This window comes from Jaculus jaculus, chromosome 13, assembly GCF_020740685.1.
Source record: "Jaculus jaculus isolate mJacJac1 chromosome 13, mJacJac1.mat.Y.cur, whole genome shotgun sequence".
NCBI classification, from domain to species: Eukaryota; Metazoa; Chordata; class Mammalia; order Rodentia; family Dipodidae; genus Jaculus; species Jaculus jaculus.
In genome coordinates, this window is record NC_059114.1 from 47945691 (window position 1) to 47972505 (window position 26815).

The 26815-nt window shown below is 42.9% G+C and overlaps 1 protein-coding gene and 2 non-coding genes across 3 annotated transcripts; all 3 read left to right on the forward strand.

Moving 5' to 3' along the window:
• The first annotated feature begins 1357 nt into the window (after window positions 1-1357).
• Window positions 1358-26542, forward strand: Hspa9 (heat shock protein family A (Hsp70) member 9). The gene is made up of 17 exons (XM_045132836.1): window positions 1358-1456; window positions 3145-3203; window positions 3405-3492; window positions 6772-6953; window positions 8390-8514; window positions 10640-10713; window positions 11986-12092; window positions 13633-13795; window positions 14843-14935; window positions 19312-19521; window positions 21915-22142; window positions 23068-23172; window positions 23861-23978; window positions 24437-24531; window positions 25099-25191; window positions 25430-25570; window positions 25800-26542. The coding sequence occupies exons 1-17, from the start codon at window positions 1376-1378 to the stop codon at window positions 25875-25877; spliced, it is 2040 nt and encodes a 679-aa protein (XP_044988771.1). The 5' UTR covers window positions 1358-1375; the 3' UTR covers window positions 25878-26542.
• Window positions 20979-21051, forward strand: LOC123454356. Its single transcript, XR_006633325.1, has one exon. It is a non-coding gene; the product is annotated as a small nucleolar RNA SNORD63 (small nucleolar RNA).
• On the forward strand, window positions 22671-22740 carry LOC123454357. The gene has a single exon (XR_006633326.1). It is a non-coding gene; the product is annotated as a small nucleolar RNA SNORD63 (small nucleolar RNA).
• Window positions 26543-26815: the final 273 nt, after the last annotated feature.

Consider the following 26815-nt stretch of genomic DNA (forward strand, 5'->3'; position numbering starts at 1 on the left):
AGGAGGATCACTGTAGTATTGCCCTGAGTTCAAGGCCACCCTAGGACTACGTAGTGAATTCCAGGTCAGCCTGAGCTAGAGTGAGACCCTACCTGGAAAAACAAAACAAAACAAAAACAACAACGACGACGAAAAATTAAAACTGATCAACAGAGCGAGTAATACTTATCTTGCAATCAACCCAAGGCTTTATAGGAGGCCCAGAGGTGCCCTTGGGCTGGATTGTAAGTGATCCAGGTCCAGGAGTCTTTTTTTCTTTTTCTTTTTTTTCCACGAGGCAGTGTCTCATTCTGGTCCAGGCTGCCCTCGAACTCACGGCGATCCTCCTCCTACCTCTGCCTCCTGAGAACGGGGATTAAAGGCGCGTGCCTCTAAGCACAACCTCACCTCTTTTTACTAGCTCGATAATTAAATTCCAAGCTCTGTAAGAAGGTACGCCTGACACTACTGTGAGAAACCGCAGCACAAATTTGCGTGAGATTCCTTTTTGTTGTTTTGTTTTTTTTCGAGGTAGGGTCTCGCTCTAGCTCAGGCTGACCTGGAATTCACTATATACTCTCAGGGTGGCCTTGAACTCCGGGCAATCCTACTTCAGCTTCCCCCGTGCTGGGAACAAAGGCGTGTGTCACCACGCCCGGCTTGCGTAAGGTTTCTTTAAGTAGTTATACACCAAACTGAACAAAGGATTGGCCTGCGCCGCAGGTTTTCGCGTTCACATTTAAAGCCTCAGGACAAGATGGCGCTTACCAAGAAGGGGCACTAGGGAAAAGGTCAACGCGCGCGACCAGGAACCGCGCCGGGACAATCGGACCAATCACGCATGCGCCGGAGCCTCCAATGGCCGCTGCAGTTGGTCTCCACCCCCTAGTCTGCCACGCCCCCTCGCGCATGCGCTCCAGGTCCTTAGCCGAACGCCAGCTACGTAAGCGCAATCAGGGTGCTCCTTCCGCGCAACTGACGCAAGGAGACTGTAATCGGTTCGCAAATTCTCCCGTGTGACCTTGAGTCTTTCCTGCGCGGAGGACCGGGGCTGTCTGCAGCGCTGCCTGCATGACCCTCTTCTCCCTGTCACTGCTCATGGACTCCCACGGCCACCACCACTGGGACGACAGGGAGGCATCATTCCACAGTCACGCTACCGAGGCACGCTCTCGGCCGGCCTCGCTTCCGGAGGCAGCGGTCCGGTGAAGCCTCTGCTCAGGCGGCGCGGGCGGCGCCTCGGCGGAAGAGCGGGCCTGGGGGTCTCCGTGACCAGCTCCCGCCCCCCCACCCCACGTGGTTGGACATTTCCAGAAGCGCTGCCGCCGCCGCGCCGCGCAGCTCCGGCCCTGCGTCGTGCCTGTCTGCCGTCTCGTCCTCCCTCTTCCCGGCCGCCATGATAAGCGCCAGTCGTGCCGCAGCCGCCCGGCTCGTGGGCGCCGCCGCGTCCCGGAGCCCCGCGGCCGCCCGGCATCAGGTAAAGGAACCGCTCTGCCTCCCCGGAAAGCCTCTCGGGCTCGGCTTCAGGGAGGCGGGCCCTTCAGGGTCGGACTCCTCCACGAGAGATCGGGAGGGAGGGAGGGAGGGAAGGTAACGGGCCTCCTGCAGTTGAGGCTGCTGGCTCCGGGGCTCGTTCATGGCTGTGCCTGGGTGCTGCGAACCTTGCTGAGTCACTCCTCCCCATCGACGGGCTTTCCCGCTAATGTCGGAGTAGTGGCCCCGACGGTCTAACCTGGGGCCTGTTGGGTGTGCTTGGCCTCGGGGCCGAGGGATGCGGTTTATTGGAAGGCAGACTTCGTTTTCGTCTGGGTGTCAAAAAGAAAAAAAATATTGGTCTAATGCGGAAGAGGTGGCAGAAAGAATCTAAAAGCCAAAGGAAATGCAGGACTCCATACAACATGCTCATTCCAGACACAAAATGGCCAGGATATCCATGGCCTCACAGTGCCTGACACTACCTGCATAAGACCATAAGAGGAGGAAAAGATCAAGACATCAAAAGTAAAAGAGAATTACTGAGATGGGGAGGGGTTATGATGGAGAGTGGAGTTTCAAAGGGGTAAGTGGGGGGAGGGAGGGTATCACCATGGGGTATTTTTTTATAATCGTGGAGGTTGTAAATAAAAAAATTAAAAAAATTTAAAAGGCACTAAAAGTTTTACTATAAGTTAGAGTGTGCAAAGATCTTGCTCTGGTGTACAGGTGGGGAAAAAAGCATGTAAACTAGGTGTTGAAATTCAAATTCCAACTCTAACTTTAGTCCTGAGGAATAGAATAGAATAAACAGAACCGGGAGAAAAGGTGCGTGCTGGTTTCTCTTGATGGAAGAGTACGACTTTGGAGAATGGGAGCGATAGCTCCGTAAGCTTTAGATTAGCTTGAAACGACAGTTTGAAGTTAGATTGCAAGAGTCTTTAATTTTGGTGCAGTGCCATTACTAGACACACATATTTACAGACTTCACCAAATTAACAACCCTGGTTCCTTTAAAGTAGTTCTGTGGGAAGGTGAGAGTTTCTCTGAATACCTTAAATTTATACTTCAGGCCCAGGTATACACGATTAATTTTGAATAATTGTCTCTCTAAATGCAGTGGTTCTCTAGCGGAAACAGTATTACCCCCAGGGCAAATCTGCCAGTGTGGAGATGTGGTAATGTCTTGAGGCATGTTTACTGGCATTGATGGAGGTCAGGGTTGTTTCTGAGCATACTATGTACACCCCTTTACAATAAAAGTTCAACAATGCCAACCTTGGAAAGTCCTATTGCACTATAATTCAAGACAATTTTACATTTACTTATTTTTACCTGAGTTGTCGGGTAATTAAGAGAAAACTTTTATTAAGTTCCAGACAAGGTCTCACTCCAGTCCAGGCTGACCTTGAACTCACAGTGACCCTCCTATTGCTGGTGGGCCACTAAGCCTGGCAAGAGGCTTTTCTTTTTTCTTTTGAGATAGGGTCTCACTCTAGCCTGTGCTGACCTGGAATTCACTATGTAGCCTCAGGGTGGCCTCGAACTCAAGCATCCTCACCTCAGCCTGGGATTATAGGTGTGCAGCACCACGCCTGGCTTTAAACTTTCAATTGTTTCTCAAAATTTAAACAAGCTCAGATTTCATTATGTAGTTGATGGATGATGCAACTTTTTTCCCCCTTCTTTCAGGATGGCTGGAATGGCCTTAGTCATGAGGCGTTTAGATTTGTTTCAAGGAGGGATTATGCGTAAGTATGACTTAAGTTTCTTTGAGAACACAAACCCAAGAGCGGTGGTCTATACAGTTGATAATGGATATTATTCACTGTAATTATTCACCTGCATTTGTATATTAATACAGTGTTCCACTGTCAACTCCCTCATAAAATACATAATTCTTTCATTTTGGGGGACAGCTATTTAAAAAAGAGCGCTTAAATGTCTTACAGATCAGAAGCAATCAAGGGTGCAGTTGTTGGTATTGACTTGGGTACTACGAACTCCTGTGTTGCAGTTATGGAGGGCAAACAAGCAAAGGTGAGCATGATTGAAAGCTGGAATCCAGCATTATGTGGGATGATAATATGGATTGGGGGGGAGGGAGCTTGGGGTTTTCCAGGCAGGGTCGCACTCTAACCCAGGCTGACCTGGAACTCACTCTGCAGCCCCCAGGTGGGCCTTAAACTCAGTGATCCTCCTGTGTGCTGAGTCACCATGCCTGGGGGTGGTTTTTGTTTTTGTTTTTTTTTTAAGGTGGTTTTCATGTATCCTTGGCTGGTCTGGAACTTGCTATGTAGCAAGTCTCCTAAGTGCTCAGATTGCAAATATGTACCCCATGCTCAGTGTTGCAGTCCGGTTCACATTGCTGGTAGAAATCACCCAAGAGTAGCTTCTGGGAAAAAGAGGTTTATTTTGGCTTACTGGCTCAAGGGCAAGCTCCACGATGGCAGGGGAAACGATGGCATGAGCAGAGGGTGGACATCACCCCCTGGCCAACATAAGATGGACCACAGCAACAGAAGGGTGTGCCAAACGCTGGCATGGGGAAACTGGCTATAAAGCCCATAAGCCCGCCCCCAACAATACACTCCCTCCAGGAGGCATTAATTCCCAAATATCCATCAGCTGGGAACCTAGCATTCAGAACACCTAGGTTTATGGGGGACACCTGAATCAAACCACCACACTCAGTTTATGGAGTACTGAGGATCAAAGCCCAGGGCTCCTACTAAGTAAGCACTATACAAACTGAGTGACATCTAGCATCTAGAAATTCTTTTTTTAAAAAATTTTTATTAGCATTTTCCATGATTATAAAAAAATATCCCATGATAATTCCCTCTCTCCCTCCCCCCCCACTTTCACCTTTGAAATTCCATTCTCCATCATATTACCTCCCCATCTCAGTCATTGTACTTAACCTATATACAATATCAATCTATTAAGTACCCTCCTCCCTTCCTTTCTCTTCCCTTTATGTCTCCTTTTTAACTTACTGGCCTCTGCTACTAAATGTTTTCCTTCTCATGCAGAAGCCCAATCATCTGCAGCTAGGATCCACATATGAGAGAGAACATGTCACGCTTGGCTTTCTGGGCCTGGGTTACCTCACTTAGTATAATCCTTTCCAGGTCCATCCATTTTTCTGCAAATTTCATAACTTCATTTTTCTTTACCGCTGAGTAGAACGCCATTGTATAAATGTGCCACATCTTCATTATCCACTCATCAGTTGAGGGACATCTAGGCTGGTTCCATTTCCCAGCCATTATAAATTGAGCAGCAATAAACATGGTTGAGCACGTACTTCTAAGGAAATGAGATGAGTCCTTTGGATATATGCCTAGGAGTGCTATAGCTGGGTCATATGGTAGATCAATCTTTAGCTGTTTTAGGAACCTCCACACTGATTTCCACAATGGCTGGACCAGATTGCATTCCCACCAGCAGTGTAGAAGGGTTCCTCTTTTTCCACATCTCTGCCAACATTTATGATCATTTGTTTTCATGATGGTGGCCAATCTGACAGGAGTGAGATGGAATCTCATTGTAGTTTTAATCTGCATTTCCCTGATGGGAAATTCTTAAGCCTGATTTGATTGTGAGAGAGGTAGATTTCTTTGTACTGTTTCTGTTTTTTCCCTCATTTAATTTTATTCATTTCAAAGAAAGGGGGATAGAGAGAGAATGGGTGTGCCAGGGCTTCCCACCATTCCAAACGAACTCCAGACACATGTGCCACCTTGTGCACCTGGCTTACGTGTGGGAATCCTAGGGAATTAAAACTGGGTCCTTTGGCTTTGAAGACAAGTGCTTTTAAGTGCTAAGCCATCTTTCCAGCCCATGATTTCATTCTTGTATATACTAGGCTGGTTTTGATCCTCCCCCAGGTAATATCTCTAGTCCCAGGCTTACCTGGAATTCACTATGTGGTCTCAAGGTGGCCTCCAACTCAAGGCAGTCCTCCCACCTCTGGGATTAAAGGTGTGCGCCACTATGCCCAGCTGGTTTGTTTTTTATTTTCCTGTCTTCCCCTCCCCTGTGTTGGAAGATTATAGGTCTGTGCTATCCTATATAGCTAGCTTATATAATGCTGTGGATGAACCCAAAGCTTCATGCATGCAAGCAGTGAACTGTATCTGTGGCCCTTGTAAGATGTTTTGGAGATTGGAGATGTAGGCTGGAATCAAGTGGGAGCTTCTTGTGTAGTGACTGCTTGAGTCTTAGTGTACATGAAACCTTATTCCCTCTAAATGGCCAAGATTTAGAGCATCTGGGATTATAGAATCTTAATCCACCTTCATGCTTCCTCTTTCCCCAGACCCTCATTAAAACAATTTAGTACATCGATTAAGCCTTGTTCTCCCCCCCCCCAGTATCCCACACAAACATGTGAGATAGTATTTACTGAGCTAGCATTAGTAACACGCATTTTTTTTTTTTCTTCTTGGTTTTTCAAGGTAGGGTCTCACTCTGGCTCAGGCTGACCTGGAATTCACTATGTAGTCTCAGGGTGGCCTCGAACTCTCAGTGATCCTCCTACCTCTGCCTCCCGAGTGCTGGGATTAAAGGCGTGCGCCACCACGCCCAACTCGGTTTGTTTGTTTTTTGATGTAGGGTTTCACTCTAGCCCAGGCTGACCTGGAATTCATTCTAGTCTTTCAGGGTGGCTTCAAACTCATAGTACTTCTCCTACCTCTGCCTCCCAAGTGCTAGGATTAAAAGCATGCACCACAGTGTCTGGCATTCTATATTTTTATTATTACTTTTTTTTTTTTGAGGTTAGGTCTCACTTTGGCCTAGGCTGACCTGGAATTCACTATGTAGTCTCCTACCTCTGCCTCCCAAGTGCTGGGATTAAAGCCATGCACCACTACGCCTGGCTTTCCTTTTTTTTTTTTTTTTTGGTTTTTCGAGGTAGGGTCTCACTCTGGTCCAGGCTGACCTGGAATTAACTCTGTCATCTCAGGGTGGCTTTGAACTCATGGCGATCCTCCTACCTCTGCCTCCCAAGTGCTGGGATTAATCACCACGCCTGGCATCCATTTTATTTTTTTTTTATGAGAGAGAATTGGTGTACTAGGGCCTCTAGCCACTGCAGCAGAACTTGAGATGTGTACCACCTTGTACACATAAATCCCCTTGTGCGTTTGGCTTATGTGGGTTCTGGGTCATTTAATCTGGGTCCTTAGGCTTCACAGGAAAGTGCCCTAACCCACTAAGCCATCTGTCCAGCTTAGTACTATGTATCATAAGTAAAATATTTCAGATGGTAGTGATGATCAGAACTTTATTCTTTTTCTTTGCAAATTTTAGGTGCTGGAGAATGCCGAAGGTGCCAGAACCACCCCTTCTGTTGTTGCCTTTACAGCAGATGGAGAACGGCTTGTTGGCATGCCAGCAAAGCGACAGGCTGTCACCAACCCAAATAATACATTCTATGCTACTAAGCGTCTCATTGGCCGCCGTTATGATGACCCTGAAGTACAGAAAGACATGTGGGTAGTGGCAAAAACATCACAAGACTCAGCATCTTAATTTAATCAGTTTGTATTGTCACTGGGGAAAGTCCATACCCCTAGCCAAAGGATAAATCTCTTTATAAAATTCATATAAAAATTGTGTGTATGTACATACACTTGCCATTGCAAACAAACTCCAGATGCATGTACCACTTTTTGTGTCTAGCTTTACCTGGATGCTAGGGTATTGAACCTGGGCCAGCAGAGTTTGCAAGCAAGTACTTTAAGCACTGAGCCATCTCCCCATTCTTAAAAATTCATTTTCGCTTTCATAGGCTAGGTCACTATTGACCTACATGACAGGTCATGGATTGACATATGAGGTTTGTGAAACTTTCTTGAGATACGTAAATCATTGTGGAAACACATAAATGCAGATAATTGCATCTGCTCCATTGTGTTGATCAGATGTATTTACACACAGAAAAAAATTAGTTTTTTTCTTTTTTTAATTTAAAAATACTTGAGGGGCTGGAGGGATGGCTCAGGACTTAAGGTACCTGCCTGCAAATCCTAACTACCTGGGTTCAGTTTTCCAGTACCCTTGTACAGCTGTATGGATTGGCACATGCATTTGGAGGTCCTGGCACACCCATTCTGTTTTGATCTCTGATTGCAAAAATAAGTAAAAATATTTTTAAAATACTTGAAACTTAGGTAGCATTTCCTGTATATAAATTTTTTTAAAATGCTTTATTGCAGGCTGGATGGAACATGAATTCTGTTTGAATGGGATCATTTATGTAGTAGGCTTCTGTTAGGGCCTTCTTCCAGTTACCATAATTAACTGCTCATCCATGTTCATAGCTTGATTCAGTAATTCATTGTTTTGTGGCTAAATATTTGAATATATGCATTTGTGTATACATCTGTCAATTGATGGGCATTTGGATTATTTCCAACTTTTTTTGTTTGTTTGTTTTTTCGAGGTAGGGAGGGTCTCTAGCCTGGGCTGACCTGGAATTTACTATGTAATCTTAGGGTGGCCTTGAACTCATGGTGATCCTCCTGCGTCTACCTCCCAAGTGTCAGGATTAAAGGCGTGTGCCACCATGCCCAGCTATATTTCCACTTTTGTCTACTTTAGAATAATTTTTCCTGAGCATCTGTGTAGAGATGGTTTTTTTTTTTTTTTTTTTTTTGGCTTTTTGAAGGTAGGGTCTCTGGCCCAGGTTGACCTGAAACTCACTATGTAGTCCTCCTTCAGCTTCCCAGTCCTGGCATTAAAAGTGTGTGCCACCATGCCCAGCTGTGTAGAGGTTTCTGTACAAATATATTTTCATTCCTTTTGAGTAGGTCAGTGTTCAGCAGTGAAATTGTTGTGTCATGTGATAACTGTTTGGTCCTTGAATGGAGCAGCCTGGGTAGTTTGGAAAGCAGCTTCAGAAGCCCAAATTATTTTTTTCTTTCAGTAAGAACGTTCCATTTAAAATTGTTCGTGCCTCCAATGGCGATGCATGGGTTGAAGCTCATGGAAAACTCTATTCTCCAAGTCAGATTGGAGCATTTGTGTTGATGAAGATGAAGGAGACTGCAGGTGAGTGGATTTGGTTCACATCTGGGAAAGCTCTAGGCTTCACTTTTTGGCTTTTTGAGATTGGGTCTTCCTCTAGCCCAGGCTGGCCTGGAATTCACTGTGCAGTCTCAGGGTGGCCTCAAACTCATGGCGATCCTCCTACCTCTGCCTCCCGAGCACTGGGATTAAAGGCATGCGCCACCATGCCCGGCTCAAGGCTATACATGCTTTACAAGTTTAGAAGTACAGCTAGTAATTTTTTTTGAGGTAGGGTGTCACTCTAGCTCAGGCTGACCTGGAATTCACTAGGTGGTCTCAGGAAGGCCTCGGACTCTGAATCCTCATACCTCTGCCTCCTGAGTGCTGGGATTAAAGGCATGTCCCACCACGCCTGGCAGCTACTAATTTTTCTATCTGTTTAGTTAGTTCCATTAGTTTTTTAAGATAGGGTCTCACTCTAGCCCAAACTGACCTGGAATTTACTCTAGTCTCAAAGTGGCCTGGAACTCATGATGATCCTCCTACCTTGGCCTCCCAAATGCTGGGATTGAAGGGCATGCCACCATGCCTAGCCTTATTTTGTAGACTTTTATTTTTATTTACTTACTATTTTTCTGTGGTTCTTTACCCCAGGCTGGCCTGGGATTCACTGTGAAGTCTTAGTGTGGCCTAGAATTCACAGTGAATTCACTGCTTTCCAAATGCTGGGATTAAAGGTGTAGTGCCACTAAGACTTGGTTACTTTTCAGTGTTTTTGGTTTTTCAAGGTAGGGTTAAGGTTTTTTTTTAATCATTTTTTTAATTTATTTCCAAGCAGAGAGAGAGGAGATACTGAGAGAATGGGTGTGCTAGGGTTTTAAGGTATGCTCTACCACACCCAGCTCTCAACATAATACTATTGGGTTTTTTTTGTTGTTTTTTGTTTTTTTACTTTTTAAAATTAGTTTTTTTGCTTTTGTTTTTCGAGGTAGGGTCTCACTGTAGCTCAGGCTGACCTGGAATTCACTATGTAATCTCAGGGTGGCCTCGAACTCACGATGATCCTCCTACCTCTGCCTGGGATTGGGCATGCACCACCATGCCCGGTTAATTTTTTTTTTTTAATTTTTATTTTATTTATTTGAGAGCGACAGACACAGAGAGAAAGACAGGTAGAGGGGGAGAGAGAGAATGGGCACGCCAGGGCTTCCAGCCTCTGCAAACAAACTCCAGACGCGTGCGCCCCCTTGTGCATCTGGCTAACGTGGGACCTGGGGAACCGAGCCTCGAACCAGGGTCCTTAGGCTTCACAGGCAAGCGCTTAACCGCTAAGCCATCTCTCCAGCCCTAATTTATTTTTTTTAACAACAACTTCCATGATTGAAACCAATATCACATGGTAATGCCCTTCCTTCCCCTACTTTCCCCTTTGAAACTCCATATTTTATTTTTCTTTATTTGAGAGAAATAACCAGGGAGAGGAGAAAAAGGATGCATGCACCCCTTTGTTCCTGGCTTACATGGGTCCTGGGGAATCTAACCTGGATCCTTTGGCTTTGCAGGCAAGCTCCTTAACCACTCAGCTGTTTATCCAACCTCAACCTAATATCTTTTTATTTTATTATTATTACTATTATTTTTGGTTTTTCGAGGTAGGGTCTCACTCTGGCTCAGGCTGACCTGGAATTCACTATGTAGTCTCAGGGTGGCCTCGAACTCACGACGATCCTCCTACCTCTGCCTCCCGAATGCTGGGATTAAAGGTGTGCGCCACCACGCCCGGCCTCCTAATATCTTTTTAAATTTTTTTAACTTTTATTTATTTATTTGAAAGAGAAAGCGAGAGAGAGGCAGACAGAATGGGTATGCTAGGGCCATCAGCCACTATAAATATCTGGCTTATATGGGTCCTGAGGAATCAAACCTGGGTCCTTTGGCTTCACAGGCCTTAACCACTAAGCCTCTCCTCCAACCCCCCAACCTAATGTCTTTAATTGGAATGTTTTGCTACAAGGTTTCTTCATGTTGTCACTTGCTTAAAAAATTGGAAAGTTGTCAATTACTCAAAGAAATGACCTTGGATGTTCAGCTACATTAATAATTTTGTTTCCTGTTTTACCTGGCAAAATGTTTTACCACGATTAAATTTTCTTTCACTCCTTTCCAGAAAATTACTTGGGGCACACAGCAAAAAATGCTGTGATAACAGTTCCTGCTTATTTCAATGACTCACAGAGACAGGTATGGTGAATTAAGTTTTTTTTTTTTAATATTTTATTTTTTTTAGAATGGGCACACTGGCCTGTAGCTACTGCAGACAAACGCCAGACACATGGGCCACCTTGTGTATCTAGCTTACATGGGATTTAGGAAATCAAACCTGGGTTCTTAGGCTACTCAGGCAAGCACCTTAACTGCTCAACCTTATCTCTCCAGCCCTAATTAGGGTTTTGTTGTTGTTGTTGTTGTTGTTTTAGCATTTTCCATGATTATAAAAAAAAATCCCATGGTAATTCCCTCCCTCCCCCTGATTTTTTTTTGTTGTTGTTGTTTGGTTGGTTTTTCCAGATAGGGTTTTGCTCTAGCTCAGGCTGACCTGGAGTTTACTGTGTGGTCTCCACGATCCTCCTACCTCTGCCTCCTGAGTGCTGGGATGAAAGGTGTGAGCTACCACCCAGCTTTTGCTTAGTTTTTTTAAAGTGCAAGTGAACAGATTTTTTGGTGTGTGTGTTGAGGCTAGAAGTCAACATCGGGTGTCTTCAGTCATTCACTGTTTTTAATTTATTTTTGAGGTATGGCCTCTCTGTATTGCAGGTTGACCTCAATTCACTATGTAGTCTTAAGGCTGGTCTTGAACTCAGTGATCCTCCTGCCTCAGCCTCCTGATTGCTGGGGTTAAAGATGGCAAGGTTTTATTCTAGCCATGCTGACCAGGCATTGGCTCTGTAGCTCAGGGTAGCTTTCAAATTCATGGCAATCCTTCCTTGGCATCTGGAGTGCTGGGATTAAAGATATGTAACATGGGCTGGAGAGCTGGATTAGGGTTAAGCACTTGCCTATGAGGCCTAAGGACCCCTGTTCAAGGCTCGATTCTCCAGGACCACTTTAGCCAGATGCAATAGGGGCACATAATCTACATCTACAGTGTCTGGAGACCCTGGCGCACCCATTCTCTCTGTCACTCTCAAATAAATAAAGAAAAATAAACAAAAAATAAGTACCACCATTCCTGGCTTTCTGTCTATTCATTGAGACTTAATCTCACTTTGAATTTAGAGCTCAGTTCCTAGCAGTCTCCAGGACTGCATGTGTCTCTATCTCCTGTGCTGGGATTCTGGGCTTGCACGACCATGCTTTGCATATTATGTGGGCACTGAATGTATTCAGTTCCTCATGCTTACAAGCACTTCACCCACTGAGCCATCTTCCTTCCCCAGCCTTACTTATTTCTAGAAGGTAATGATACCTGGATTACAAGGGTAGAAAAACTGAATTTGTGTTCCATTTCTATAGGCCACTAAGGATGCTGGTCAAATATCTGGACTGAATGTACTTCGGGTTATTAATGAACCCACAGCTGCTGCTCTCGCCTACGGTCTAGACAAATCTGAAGATAAGATGTAAGTTTCTGCATTAAGTTCTAACATGAATGTGAAACTAGGTCCTACAGCCATGAGTTTTATTCTGTACCATCTTGGTTTCTTAGGAATAAAGCATTGTTCTAAGAGTTCTACGGCTAGGGAGAAGGCTCAAAGGTTAAAGGTGCTAGCTTGCATCCCATGTTCATTTTCCAATTCAGACCCAAAATGTGGCACACCCATCTGTTAACCGTGGCATGCCCCAAACACACGCATATGAAAATGAACTAAATCTTTTCTTTTGCTTATGTGTGTATGTGCTGTATGTACGTTTGTGCCCTTGTGGTACACCATTCACTCATCTGCTGCAGGGGTCTCTCGCCTGTGGAGACAGATGACTTTGAGTAGCTTGGTGGGCTCTGAAGATTCTTGGGTCTCTGCTTCTGTGCTGGACTGTTACAGGTGTGCAATACCACGTCCATGTATTTCACTTGGTGGTCTGGAGATTTGATTGGGGGAGTTTCAGGATCTCTTGCTTGTGTAGGAAGCTACTTAACTACTGAGCCATCTCTTCAGTCCAGATAATTTTGTTTGTTTGTGACCCTCCCCCCACACACACACACACACAAGGTAAGGTTTCACTCTACACCAGGCTGACTTTCTCATCTCACTCTAATCCCAGGCTGGCCGTGAATTTACAGCATTCCTCCTACCTCTGCCTTTCCAATGCTGGGATTAGAGACATGTTCACCATGTGTGGCTCCAAAAAAATTTTTTAATGTACTTCCTTTACTTTTTTTTTTTTTTTTTTTTTTTTTTTTGGAGGTAGGGTCTCATTCTAGTCCAGGCTGACCTGGAATTCAGTATGTAGTCTCAGGGCAGCCTCAAACTCATCAGTCCTCTTACCTCTGCCTCTGGAATTAAAGGCATGTGCCATCATGCCCATCTCCCTTTACTGTTTTTAAGTCTGTGGTTTATTAATCATTTTTTTTCTTTTCAAATTTTTTATTAGCAACTTCCATGATTATAAACAATATCCCATGGTAATACCCTCCCTCCCCCAACTTTCCCCTTTGAAACTATTCTACATCATATCCCTTCCCCATCTCAGTCAGTCTCTTTTATTCTGATGACATGACATGATCTTTTCCTCCTATTATGATGGTCTTGTGTAGGTAGTGTCAGGCACAGTGAGGTCATGGATATCCAGGCCAATTTGTGTCTGGAGGAACACGTTGTAAGGAGTCCTACCCTTCCTTTGGCTCTTACATTCTTTCTGCCACCTCTTCCACAATAGGCCCTGAGCCTTGGAAGGTGTGATAGAAACATTGCAGTGCTGAGAATTAATCATTTTTGATTGGAAGATACTCTGTTTACATTAGTGCCTTGGTAATTTTTTTTTTTTTTTTTTTTGGTGTGCATGTTGACAAATACTTCTCTAAAACTGGTTTCTGTGCTCTTTAATTCACTTATTGTGAGCTGCGTGTTTTGGACATGTTAGTCTATTACTAGAATTATTAGTTACACTCAGGAAAACTACTAGGTTATCTTAACTTAAGGCCTTTCCCCCCTTTCTTTCTAGTATTGCTGTGTATGATTTAGGTGGTGGAACTTTTGATATTTCTATCCTGGAAATTCAGAAAGGTGTGTTTGAGGTGAAATCCACAAATGGGGACACTTTCTTAGGCGGTGAAGACTTTGACCAAGCCTTATTACGGCACATTGTGAAGGAATTCAAGAGAGAGGTTAGTTACTGTTGTTAATATTTAGGCATTGGGTTGTTAAAAATCTCTTTGTTCAGATTACTCATTGCTTGTAGTTTTTCTTTTTTTTAAATTTTTTAAAAATTTTTATTAGCATTTTCCATGATTATAAAAAAAAATCACATGGTAATTCCCCCCCCCACACTCACTTTCCCCTTTTAGTTTTTCTTTTTAATATTTTTATTTAGTTAGTTATTTGAGAGATGAGGTTGGGGGGGATAGAATGGGTGCTAGGGTGCCACCTTGCGCATCTTGCTTATATGGTGCTGGGGAATAGAATCTGGGTCCTTTGGCTTTGCCAGCAAGTATTTTAACCAGTAAGCCATCTCTCCTGCCCTGCTTGTAGTTTTTTGGGGGGTAGGGATTGAGGTAAAGTCTCACTCTAGCTCAGGCTGACCTGGAATTCACTATGTAGTCTCAGGGTGGCCTCAAACTCATGGCAATCCTACCTCTGCCTCCCAAGTGCAGGGATTAAAGGCGTGCACCACCACGCCCCGGTGCTTGTAGTTTTTTGAAGTGAAGCAGTTGCATTTCAGTCTTATAGATGAACTGAACTACTCAAGTTATAGCATTAGACTGAGAACGAGACTATATACATGCACTTTCATTTATGCTATTGAATGAATTTTAGAAACTGAGTCATAGCTACAAACGGTTGGACAACAGTTCAATCTCCTGACTCTTAAGAACAGATTCTTTACAGACTATATAAAGCCATTTATTATTTTATAAGTTTATTTATTTGAGAGAGGGAGAGAGGCAGAGAATGGGCATGCCAGGGCCTTTGGCCACTGCAAACGGAATACAGATACACATGCCACCTGGTGCATCTGACTTACGTGAGTACTGGGAATGGCACCTGTGTCCTTAGGTTATGCAGGCAAGCACCTTAATGGCTAAGCCATCTCTCCAGCCCCAGTTTATGTTTTTTTCTTGAAGGAATGGGCTCATCTTGTGTTCTTTCTGTTACTGCAACTTAAATATTAGACCCATTACTAATACTAGTATTTGTGTGTTTTCACTTGGTAGACAGGGGTTGATTTGACCAAAGACAACATGGCCCTGCAGAGGGTGCGGGAAGCTGCTGAGAAGGCTAAATGCGAACTCTCCTCATCTGCACAGGTGAGGCGCGGAGCGGTCCGGCAGTCTGAGATATTTGCATGCGCTAATTTGAAAAATGGGTGCTAATTTACCTAATGGCATTGTAGCCTCTTTACAGTTTTCTGGATGGTAAAAACTTGTCATGAACAAAAGAGCATTGTGTTTGTTTTTGTTGTTAGCTTTTTAAATCTGCAGGGGGAGAGAGAGGAAAAAAAAATGGGAATGGGTCTGCCAGGGCTTGCAGCCACTGCAAATGAACTCTACATGAATATACCCCTTTGTGCCATCTGGCTTTATATGGGAATGGGGGAATCAAACCCAGGTAGTTAGGTATTGCAGGCAAGTGCTTTAACCAGTGAGCAGTTTCTCCAGCCCCATCAATTTGTTTTTAATGGATATTTATTTGTGGCAGGGTCTCACTGTAGCTTGGACTGGCCTGGAAGTCACTCTGTAACCTTAAGCCACCCTCAAACTCACAGAGGTCCTCCATACTTCAATGTCACAAGTACAATGAACTCCAGACACATACACCAGTTTATGCAACTTTATGGCTTTATGTGGGTGGGTACTGGGGAAGCAAACTTGGCCATCAGGCTTTGCAATCAAGTGCCTTCAATGACTACCTAAGGCCTCTCTCTAGCCTTGAAATTTAAGGTTATATATATTTATTTATGGTGATAGAGATTGAACCCAGGGCATCACACATGCTGAGAAAATGATTTGATAAATTTAACTGTTATCTTCCCAGCCCAAAGCCTTGATGAAAAGTCTAGTATAGAGCTAATGGTAATAGTAACTAGAGTACATGGGAGACTGAAGCAAGGAAGGATCCTGAGAAGCCAGTCTGGGCTTACATAGTGACACCTTTCCCCCTCCCAAAGACCCCATAATAAATAGACAATAAAAAGACAGTGTGAATGACTAATTTTCTGTCGTGTAATAAATTGGATCACCAGTCCAGATAATGAGCTGTAAAACAAACTTGCTTCCCATCTGGAGGATATATGCCAGTTAACCTGTGAACATCAAATTTGCTATGCCTGTATTTAAGGTGTTTTTCCCCAGTTCTGTGAAGTGAAGCTTCAGTTTACCTTAACTGCTAATACAGGTATACAAAAATCTTACGAAAGCTGGGTGAGATGGTATACATCTTTAATCCCAGAACTCCAAAAACAGGGGTTGGAAGATTGTGGAGGCCAGCCTTGATCTACAGTGTGTGTGTTCCATGTTAGCCTGGGCAAGAGTGAGGCCCTACCTTATAAAAACAAAAGCACCTAATTATTAAATCTTGGCTGTAGACGTTCCAAGATGGAACAGCTGTCATCTGTTTTGGGTGCAGCAGGAAGAAGAACTGCTAGTTAGTTTGAGTACCATAGTGAGAGAAATGATAGCTGTCATTGGCTTGAAGTGATGGCTGCTAAATAACCATATTAAAACCTGAATCAGCCTTCTACCTAGTGGTTGAATCAAATACGTAACTTACGCTAACCACATGCCTTACCACTGGGCTATCCTTTGGCCCCTAAATTTGGATTTTTTTAATTGGTTGAGTAGTGACAAAGTTACATATGCTCATCCTTGGGTTGATGCAGTATGACACCTGCTATGTTGTAGAGTGGCAGAGCTTTGCAACTCAGTGTTTAGGGTTGTGATTTAGAATATGTGGGACTGCCAGAAGGTAGTTCATCAAGCCCAGAATTAAACATTTTGTGAAGCAAAGTGTTGGAAGAGCTTGACTATATCCTAATGAGATGTTTTGTTTTACAGATTTTTAGGACATTAGCAAAACATAGTAAAACTCCTATACGTGTATGATTGTAAATATGTAAGATATATTCTATTCAAATTTTTTTTATTAACAACTTCCATGATTGTAAAGAACAACCCATGGTAATGCCCTCTCTCCTTCCACTTTCCCTTTTGAAACTCCAATCTCCATCATATCCCCTTCCCCGCTCAATCAGTCTCTTATTTTGATGACATGATCTTTTCCTCCTATTATGATGGTCTTGTGTAGGTAGTGTCAGGCACTGTGAGGTCATGGATATCCAGGCCATTCTGTGTCTGGAGGCACACCTTTTAAGGACTCCCACCCTTACCTTGGCTCTTACATTCTTTCTGCCACCTCTCCCGCAATAGACCCTGAGCCTTGGAAGGTGTGATACAGATATTGCAGTACTGAGCACTCCTGTCACTTCTTCCCGGCACCGTGTTGCCTTCTGAGTCATCCCAAGGTCACTGCCATCTGAAAAGAGAAGGTTCTCAACCAAAGTGAGAGTAGCATTAATATAAGGGTATGAATATTAAGAGAAGTGCTTGCTGGGCAGTTTGATAAGCATAGTACATACATTTAGCCAGGCAGCAGCAGACGTTACATTACACCACTAGGGCTCATGACTTCCCCTGTTTTAAGTTTTCAGTATCAGGGATGTATTCCCTCCCATGGAGCAGGCCTCCAGTCCAATTAGGGGGCAGTTGGTTTCCACTATGACAGATGTGCCACTATTGCACCTGTTGGCTTATTTGGCCTAAGTGGCCAAATAAAAGGATTGCAGTGTCCACTATTGAGTATCTTCACTGGTGATTTCTCTTCCTCCCATTGAAGTGCATGCAGAATGGCTTCTTCCAGCTTTCTGTCAGCTGGTCTACATGGAGGTTTTAAGCTCAGATCCAGCAGGATTTCTCAATGGCCTTGCAGCCCAAGTATGTGGTGGAGTCTTCAGCAACAGGGTCTTACCATCTATTCCTGGTGGGAAACCAAGGGCCTTGGCAATGGCCTATAATGTTTTGGGGGCATCAGGGACCTCCCTGGTCAACAACTCACTGGAAGGTATCTAATCCCTGGCACTTAAAATTTTCCAGCAATAATCTACAGCTCCTGAGTGTTTCATTGTCCACAAAAGTAGGTTTCCATATGATTTATTTATGTCCTCTTAGATTTTAATTAGCCTTCTCTCCACCTTTCCTTTACTCAGTCTCTTCCCCTGACTTCACTTTGGGCCTTTTCACTTCCACTAATCTATTCTTCTACTTATTTATATACAATACTATCATATTAAATACCTCCTTCCCTTCCTTTCATATCTCATTTCTAGCTTACTGGCTTTTGCTACTGAGTTTTCTTCCTACTCACACAGAAGTCCAATCATCTGTAGCTAGGATCCACATATGAGAGAGAACATGAGACACCTTATAAGCATATTTACACGTTCTTTACAGTGTGGTTTTAAAAGATGGACATTAATTGGAACATTAAATTAATATCAAATAGGCACCTGCAAGGCTGAGAGATAGTAGGCCTGCCTGTGGCTAAAGAGTGAGTTGAAGGTCAGCATGGACGAGAGTGAGATCTTGCCTTTGGGGGGGGGGAACAATCCAGGCGTGGTGGCATCCACCTTTAATCCTGGCACTGAAGGCAGAGGTAGGATTGCTGTGAGTTCAAGGCTACCCTGAAAATACAGAGTGAATTCCAGGTCACCCTGGGCTGTTAGGAAAAAAAAAAACCTAACCAAAGTATACAAGATAACAAAGATAGTAGGGGAGAGAAACTTACAGGTATACTATGTGTAAGGCTCTGTTGTGAAGGTGTGAGGAACAGCTACAGTAGCTGAATAGCAGATGAGGGGGTGGTGAGTGTAATTGCTTTAGAGTTTGTAGTACAGACCCCAGAAAGGTCTTCAGTTGGGAGTAGTCTTAGAATAGAGTGGAGCAATGTTTTGTAAGGGATCCTGTGCTGAATGAGGACTTGGGGAAGCTAGACACAAGGAAGGACTTGGATGAGCCTGTAGGAGAGTTAATTGTTTGGGATTGAGAGGAGAGTAAGCAGGACAGAACATTGTGATGGCTGTTAAGTGTTGGTAATCTTAGAGATTTTTTTAGATTGTTGTTAACGTACAGCATAGGATTGTGCCAGTGTTATTAGTGTGCACCTGAGTGTTTGGAATAACTAAATAAAATGGAAAATTCTCTTCCTCCATTACTGTAGTTTGGTTAAGTGCTCAGTTGAATATGGCCAGTGATCACCAAATTGAAATAGCACGTGTCATTTCAGAAGTTAGCATTGATGTCAATTAAGTTTTCTACCTTAATTTGTTTGCAAGGAATGAAATAGACAACAGTTGCATTTAAAATATCTGATTGCACTATTTATTGATTTGGTTATTTATTGGAACACCTTCCACACACATGCACCACTCTGCATCTGGCTTTAGGTGGGTATTGGGTAATTAAAGGCAGGCTGTCAGGCTTTACCAGCCCCTGTAGTGTTTTTCTTGGGGAAAAGTAAAAAGATCCATTTTAGGAGTCAGGGCTTTGGTATAGCTCTTCATTTAAGGTGAGTCTGACCCACTTCCCTACCAGTTTCACTACTGACATGCAGTTAAATGTTTTCTGTGTAGACTGATATCAACTTGCCGTATCTTACAATGGATGCTTCTGGACCCAAACATTTGAATATGAAGCTGACTAGATCTCAGTTTGAAGGTATTGTTACTGATTTAATCAAGAGGACTATTGCTCCATGTCAGAAAGCTATGCAAGATGCAGAAGTCAGCAAGAGTGACATTGGAGAAGTGATTCTTGTTGGTGGCATGACAAGGATGCCCAAGGTATGAACCAATTTCATTTCTTATTGAAAAAAAAGCAAGCACAACCCTCCCCCCAAAATTAGAATTTATAAAAGCTGGACATGGTGGCACATGCCTTTAATCCCAGCACTCAGAAAGCAGAGGTAGTAGAATCACCATGAGTTCGAGGCAAAGACCACATAATGAAGTCTGAGTCACCTGGGGCTAGAGTGAAACCCTACCTTGGGAAAAAACACACAAGCAAACACAAAATGTATTATTGGGACAGTAGTTTATGTTGCATATGGACACAAATAAGTGACCAATTCTGTCAGGCTTACATGAAATGATGCTGAGGCAGCCATGTGAAAAAGTCTTTAGCTAAGAAAGATGACTTAATTCCTGTAATCTCAGCACCCATGAGGCTGAGGTAGGGAGATTACTGCAAGATTCAGGTCAGCCTGTGCTAAAGGTTGAGGTCCTGTTTCAGAAAACAAAGACATCGGGCTGGAAAGATGGTTTAGCAGTTAAGGCACTTTCCTGTGAAGCCTAAGGGCCCATCTTTGACTCCACATCCCATGTAAGCCAGACACACAAAGCGATGTAAATAAAGTAATACACACATCTGGAGTTTGATTTCAGTGGCCGGATGCTGCACACCTCATTTTTTTTAAAAAAAAGCTGGGCATGCTACCTCACACCTTTAATTCCAGCTCTCGGGAGGCAAAGGTAGGAGGATCATCGTAAGTTCGAGGCCACCCTGAAGACTACATAGTGAATTCCAGGTCAGCCTGAGCTAGAGTGAGACCCTACCTCAAAAACCCTCAAAAAAAGTTTCAAGGTTCTGTTTCTTTTTTTTTTAATGTTTTTATTTTTTTTCTCAATTTTTATTAATATTTTCCATGATTATAAAAAATGTCCCATGGTAATATCCTCCCTCCCCCCAACCACTTTCTCTCTCTCTCTCTCTCTCTCTCTCATTTTTTTAATTTTTATTTTTTTTTTTTTGGTTTTTTTACTGTGGAGTCTCAGGGTGGCCTCAAACTCATGGCAAGCATTCTACCTCTGCCTCTCAAGTGCTGGGATTAAAGGTGTGCAACACCACACCCAGCTGATTCTTTTTTTAAATGAGAGACAGAGAATTGGCACTCAAGGGCCTCGGGCCAGGTTGACCTGGGTGGAACTGCAAGGAGTTCCAAGACTGGCCTCAAAATGACAGCAATCCTGTTACCTCTGCATCCTGGTTGCTGAGAGTCACCACACCTGGCTCAAAGTTTGTATATTTAAAATTAAAGGATAATAAAAAAATAGATTTAGGAGAAACAGAATGTCTGTAATGATGAAGGCAGGGATATCCTAAACCCAGTCTTAAAACCTTTAGGGATAACAAGTTTGAGGTCATGTAAGACTTTGGTATTTGACAGCCACCTGGAGGTCTTTTGTACACAGTCTTTGAAGCATAGTACATGGGGCTTTTTGCATTTCTTCAACTAAGATTTGTGCAGTGATGCATTTTACTCATCAACACATCATTCTGAAAAGAGATGTGTAGAGAACTAATGACTGAGCACAGACTTATTGAAGGTGCAGTTGTTCCTTGATCTTTTTTTTAAAAAAAAATTATTTATTTATTTATTTGAGAGCAACAGACACAGAGAGAAAGACAGAGAGAGAGAGAATGGGCGCGCCAGGGCTTCCAACCTCTGCAAACGAACTCCAGACGCATGCACCCCCTTTGTGCATCTGGCTAACGTGGGACCTGGGGAACCGAGCCTCGAACCGGGGTCCTTAGGCTTCACAGGCAAGCGCTTAACCACTAAGCCATCTCTCCAGCCCATCCTTGATCTTTTTAAGAAATATTTTATTTATTTATTTATGAGAAAGAGAGAATCGGTGTGCCAGGGCCTAGCCACTGCCTATGAACTCCAAACACGTGTGTCCCCTTGTACATCTGGCTTATGTGGTTCATGAGGAATCAAACGCGGGTTCTTAGGCTTTGCGGGCAAATGCCATAACTGCTAAGCCGTTTCTCAAGTCCCCTGTTCCTTGGTCTTAATGTGGAACGTGACATACATATACTTTGCAAATTATAAGTCCCCTTGCCTTGTACCTTTTCCTTCAAATGTAAGGGACAGTATGATACCCTGATTTCAAAATATTAACAAGAACCAAGTGTGGTGCACATTTTTATTTAATCCCAGCAGCTAGGAGGCAAAGGAATATGAGTTTGAGGCTCCCGTGACTGCATAGTGAATTCCAGATCAGCCCGGACTAGAGTTGAACCCTACTTTGAAAAAACAAAAAGCAGGAATTTAGCATCCTCGGATCTGCTTATCTCAAATTGAGATCCGCCTGGTGTCTTAGGACATACCTGTCTCACTTCAGTTGTTGCCCTGAGTGTGTTAGGTAACAGGTTCTTTCTCTGTGATGCTCAGGTTCAACAGACTGTGCAAGAACTTTTTGGCAGAGCACCAAGTAAAGCTGTTAATCCTGATGAGGCTGTAGCCATTGGAGCTGCCATTCAGGGAGGCGTGTTGGCTGGTGATGTCACAGATGTTCTGCTGTTAGATGTCACTCCACTGTCTCTGGGTATTGAGACTCTGGGAGGTGTGTTTACCAAGCTTATTAACAGGAACACCACTATTCCAACCAAAAAGAGCCAGGTAAGAGCTGTCTTCCCCCTGCCTCCTGATGGAATGTGTGTAAGTGATGTGCTTGCAAGGTACTTTGTATGCTTTATAACCTGGCTTTGTTTTGCAATGATACTAGTTGACAGTGGTGAGACTCTGTTGTTTGTTCTTAGAAAAGTACATGTCAGCTCACAGGACTGATTATAAGGAAGATACAGTGATAACCAAATTTTCTATTCTCAGAGCAGGAAAAGAATAGCCTGGTTGGGGAAGTGGGACTAGATTTGACTTCTAGGTGAATGGGGTTGGGCTTGTGTGGTGCTATAGTACCAAGCAGGGGCTATAAAGATATGCCATATCTTGAGAATTATTTCCCATGGGTGGATATGATGGTACACACCTGTAATGTAGTTCTAGAACTTGGGGAGGCTGAGGCAGGAGAGTTGAGAATAGCCTATAACAAAACCATATCTCCAAAAGAAATCGTATTTACAGACATTCTCATTCTTAAGTTGTATGGGACACCGTGGGTTGTTTGTTGTTTGTTTGTTTTTGGTATGTGTGCAGTGATGTTTTTGTCAACACATCATTCTGAATGAAAGTATGTGGTGACTTCTTATGACTGAGCACATTATATATCCTGTGTCTGATCCTTTGTTTGCACTGATTAGCAAACTTCCAACATTTTAGAGCCTTGACTTGATGCCTTCAGTGCTAAAGCAGCTTCTTTGTACAGTGTGTTAGCATAATAGAAAACAGATAGCTATTGTATGCCCTTGTGCTATACTAATCCTACTTCTGTTCCTTGTAAATACATAAGCCTTTGTTTAAAAAGTAGTGTACATTAGGAACTGCCCAGAATTGAACTGTGAATGGATTTAATTTGCCTTTCTGCTGTGTAATGGAAATAGTTTAATCAGATTGCCAACTAAGGAAGGTTTTTTTTCCCCCTCCCTAGGTATTTTCTACTGCTGCTGATGGACAGACTCAAGTAGAAATTAAGGTGTGTCAGGGTGAGAGAGAGATGGCTGGAGACAACAAACTTCTTGGACAGTTTACTTTGGTAGGCATTATGAATATATTGACCCTCTTTGTTCCCATTACTGTAAAGTTAGAAGAATTTTCCAGTAATTGTAAACTGCAGTCGTACAAACATAATATTGTTATTTTGAAAAGTTGGAAGCCAGGTGTGGTGGTGCTTGTCTTTAATCCTATCACTGGGAAGGTGGGCGATCCTCATGAGTTTGAACTCATAGTCTGTGATAGTGAGACCCCTACTTAATAAAAGAAGTACATATGAACTTTGCAACCCAAAGTTTTGATTAACCTGAAACTCTTAACTATGCCTTGTGCCCAAGAAGTGAACTTCCTAATTACTCATTTTAAAAACACTTGATAGTTACTGGTTCTAGTCACATTGAAGCTGGACATGATGCACACCTTTAATCCCAGCACCAATGGAGCCACCATGAATTGGAGCCTAAGCAAGAGCAAGACCCTACCTTGAAAGAGTAAAACAATAAAAAAAAAGATTAAGAAAAGCAATTATAATAGAAAGGTTTCATTTGATATGTCTCTTAGGTACATACAGCCATTGTGTCCACATGTTACAGGTAACTTTCACAAGTTACTTGTTGACTTCAGGAAGCAGTCAAGCCACCACCATCACTTACAAACTTGTGGTTTTGTGCATGAAGGGACAATAACCTGCTTGGAAATAACATTGGACTTTGGATATTTATTTATTTAAGATTGGAATTCCCCCAGCCCCTCGTGGAGTCCCTCAGATTGAAGTTACATTTGATATTGATGCCAATGGGATTGTACATGTTTCTGCTAAAGATAAGGGCACGGGACGTGAACAACAGAGTAAGTATTATTAATGTGTAAAAGAGGTGAGGGAATATGGACTGAGCTCAGTGGTATAGTATTTGCCTACCATAATGTGATACCCTGTTTTGATCTCAGTACCAGGAAGAAAAAGTAATGTGAGGAAAATGTTGGGAAATAAACCCTATCTCATTATCATTTGCATACAACACTTCTTGGTAGTAATTCTTTGTCTTTTGTTATCAGAGACTCACTTTTACAAATGTTTAAAGGAAGCAGAAACAGGCAAACACTGAGCATGTGGATTGCTAAAGTTTAGTGCAGACAGACCAGTTAATCTACATTTCAGATACTTGGGGTTAAATTTTGCTTGTTATAGAACTGTAAGGAGTTATTCAGAATTTGCCTCATCCAGATTGTCCACTATGAGTAGTGGTAGTCTTGATGCAGTCAAGGGGAAGAGAACTACTAACACACTTTTTTTTTTTTCCTCACAGTTGTAATCCAGTCTTCTGGTGGACTAAGCAAAGATGATATTGAAAATATGGTTAAAAATGCAGAAAAGTATGCTGAAGAAGATCGAAGAAAGAAGGTAATTTAAATTTTTTCTTTTGTTTACTTTTATTTGAGTGACAGAGAAAGAAAGATGCATATAGAGAGAATGGGCTTGCCAGGGCCTCCAGCTACTACAGAAGAACTCCAGACATGTGCACCCCCTTGTACATCTGGCTAACGTGGGTCCTAGGCAATCGAGCCTCGAACCGGGGTCCTTAGGCTTCACAGGGAAGCGTTTAACTGCTAAGCCACCTCTCCAACCCAGGCTAGTGAGTAGAGTTTGGGCTTGTCTCACTTCCTATCTCCTAATCTGTCATTCCTTTACCCTATGTGTAGATTGTAAAGTGTCTTTGTGGTGAGGTCATGCTGTGTAGTACAGACTGGCCTCGAACTGTCTCAGTCTTCCACTGTGAAAATTCTTATGTCGCAGAAGCCAGCTCAAGTATGTATCAGTTATGCCAGATACCTCAGAGCACACAGATTATCTTTCTTTACTTTGCACTCTTAATTGTATGCAGCAGTTTACTGTCTTGCGTTGTGGTGGAAATTTGTCAAACCTTGATTAACTGGGAATTATTTATATTAAACTTGTAATTTCTCCAAGGAACGAGTTGAAGCAGTTAATATGGCTGAAGGAATTATTCATGACACAGAAACGAAGATGGAAGAATTCAAAGACCAGTTGCCTGCTGATGAGGTAAATTATTATAAAACAATTGAAGAACATTCTAACATTGTCATTGGAGTTCATTTTGGGGGGTTTTATTAGTGGGGTAGGGAGAGAATGGGTATGCCAGGGCCTCCAGCCACTGCAAATGAATTCCAGATGCATGTGCCACCATGGGATATGAGAAATTAAACCTAGGTCCTTAGGTTTGCAGGCAATTACCTTCATCACTGAGGCATCTCTCCAGCCTGTGCTTTCTATTTTTTAGTGCAACAAGCTAAAAGAAGAGATTTCCAAAATGAGGAATCTCCTGGCTCAAAAAGACAGTGAAACAGGAGAAAACATTAGGCAGGCAGCATCATCCCTTCAGCAGGCATCATTGAAGCTCTTCGAAATGGCATATAAAAAGGTATGAGGGCTGAAGTTCTTTTTTGATCTTGAGCTACTTTTAACTGCTTAGTTTCCTCTGTAACCATTTATTGAATTCAGAGCATTGGGAGAAGTCAGAGGGAATCACAAATACCAGTACAGTAGTACAAGGTGGGGAAGGGAAGTACGGGCATGAGATATAAATAATGAGGCTGCTTCATTTTGGTTTTCAGTAGAGCAAACTATTCTCCCTATTGTTTTCTTAACAGATGGCATCTGAACGAGAAGGGTCTGGAAGTTCTGGCACTGGTGAACAAAAGGAAGATCAGAAAGAGGAGAAACAGTAGTTTATTATAGAACGTTATACGATGAAAGGACAAGATACTATGAAATAGCTTGGGAGTGAAGGGACTTCCTGAGCAGAAAGGGGCAAACTTCAGTCTTTTTACTGTATTTTTGCAGTATTCTATATATAATTTCCTTAATATGTAAATTTAGTGACAATTAACTAACTCATTTAATGGTCGGTAAAGCCAGCAGTAGCAAGTTCACAATGTTAAGTCCCTAACCTATTTTTCAGTTGCATGTAAGGGGTTGGGGTCAGATTATTTACCAATCATTATAAAAATATATGGTTTGTGCTCAAGTGGCTACATTTTAATAAGAATGAAAACAGTTTTCACAACACCATGAAGGTAGTCTGCATTGGACAGTGAATGAAACAATGTGGCAGTCCTTTTGGCCAAGAGTACTGCTGTAAAGAAAAGCCTTTGTGAACATGGGGTCCTTTAGCTGCTGCCTTGTGGGGCAATGGTTGTGGGTGGTAAGCAGCTAAGTCAGTGAAAAACTGAGCCAGCTGTGTTAGGGATAGCCTTTAAAATAAGGCATGATGAAGTCCCTCGTGTTGCTGAGGTATATTTGCTTGCTACCCTCTTGGCCTGTGTCTGGCACCTATATCCTTGATTCTTTTTGATCCATTCTGTATTTTTTTTAAAATAAAATATGGAAAGCATCTTGATTTGTTTGTGAGTATCTTCAACACTATGACTTTGCAATTTCGCATTTTCCAAGGAATAACAGGATTTTCTAGCAATGGCATTATGGCAAAATGGCAACAGAACATCTTGAACATTTGGAGGGACTGGCAGAATAAAATATCAATGTAAGCAAATATGAGTAAAAGGTTTTTGAGACTGAGAGAATCTCTAGGGCCTCTAGCCACATGTCACCTTTTGTATCCGGCTCATGTGGGCAACTGGGAAATTGAACCTGAGCTGTTGGGCTT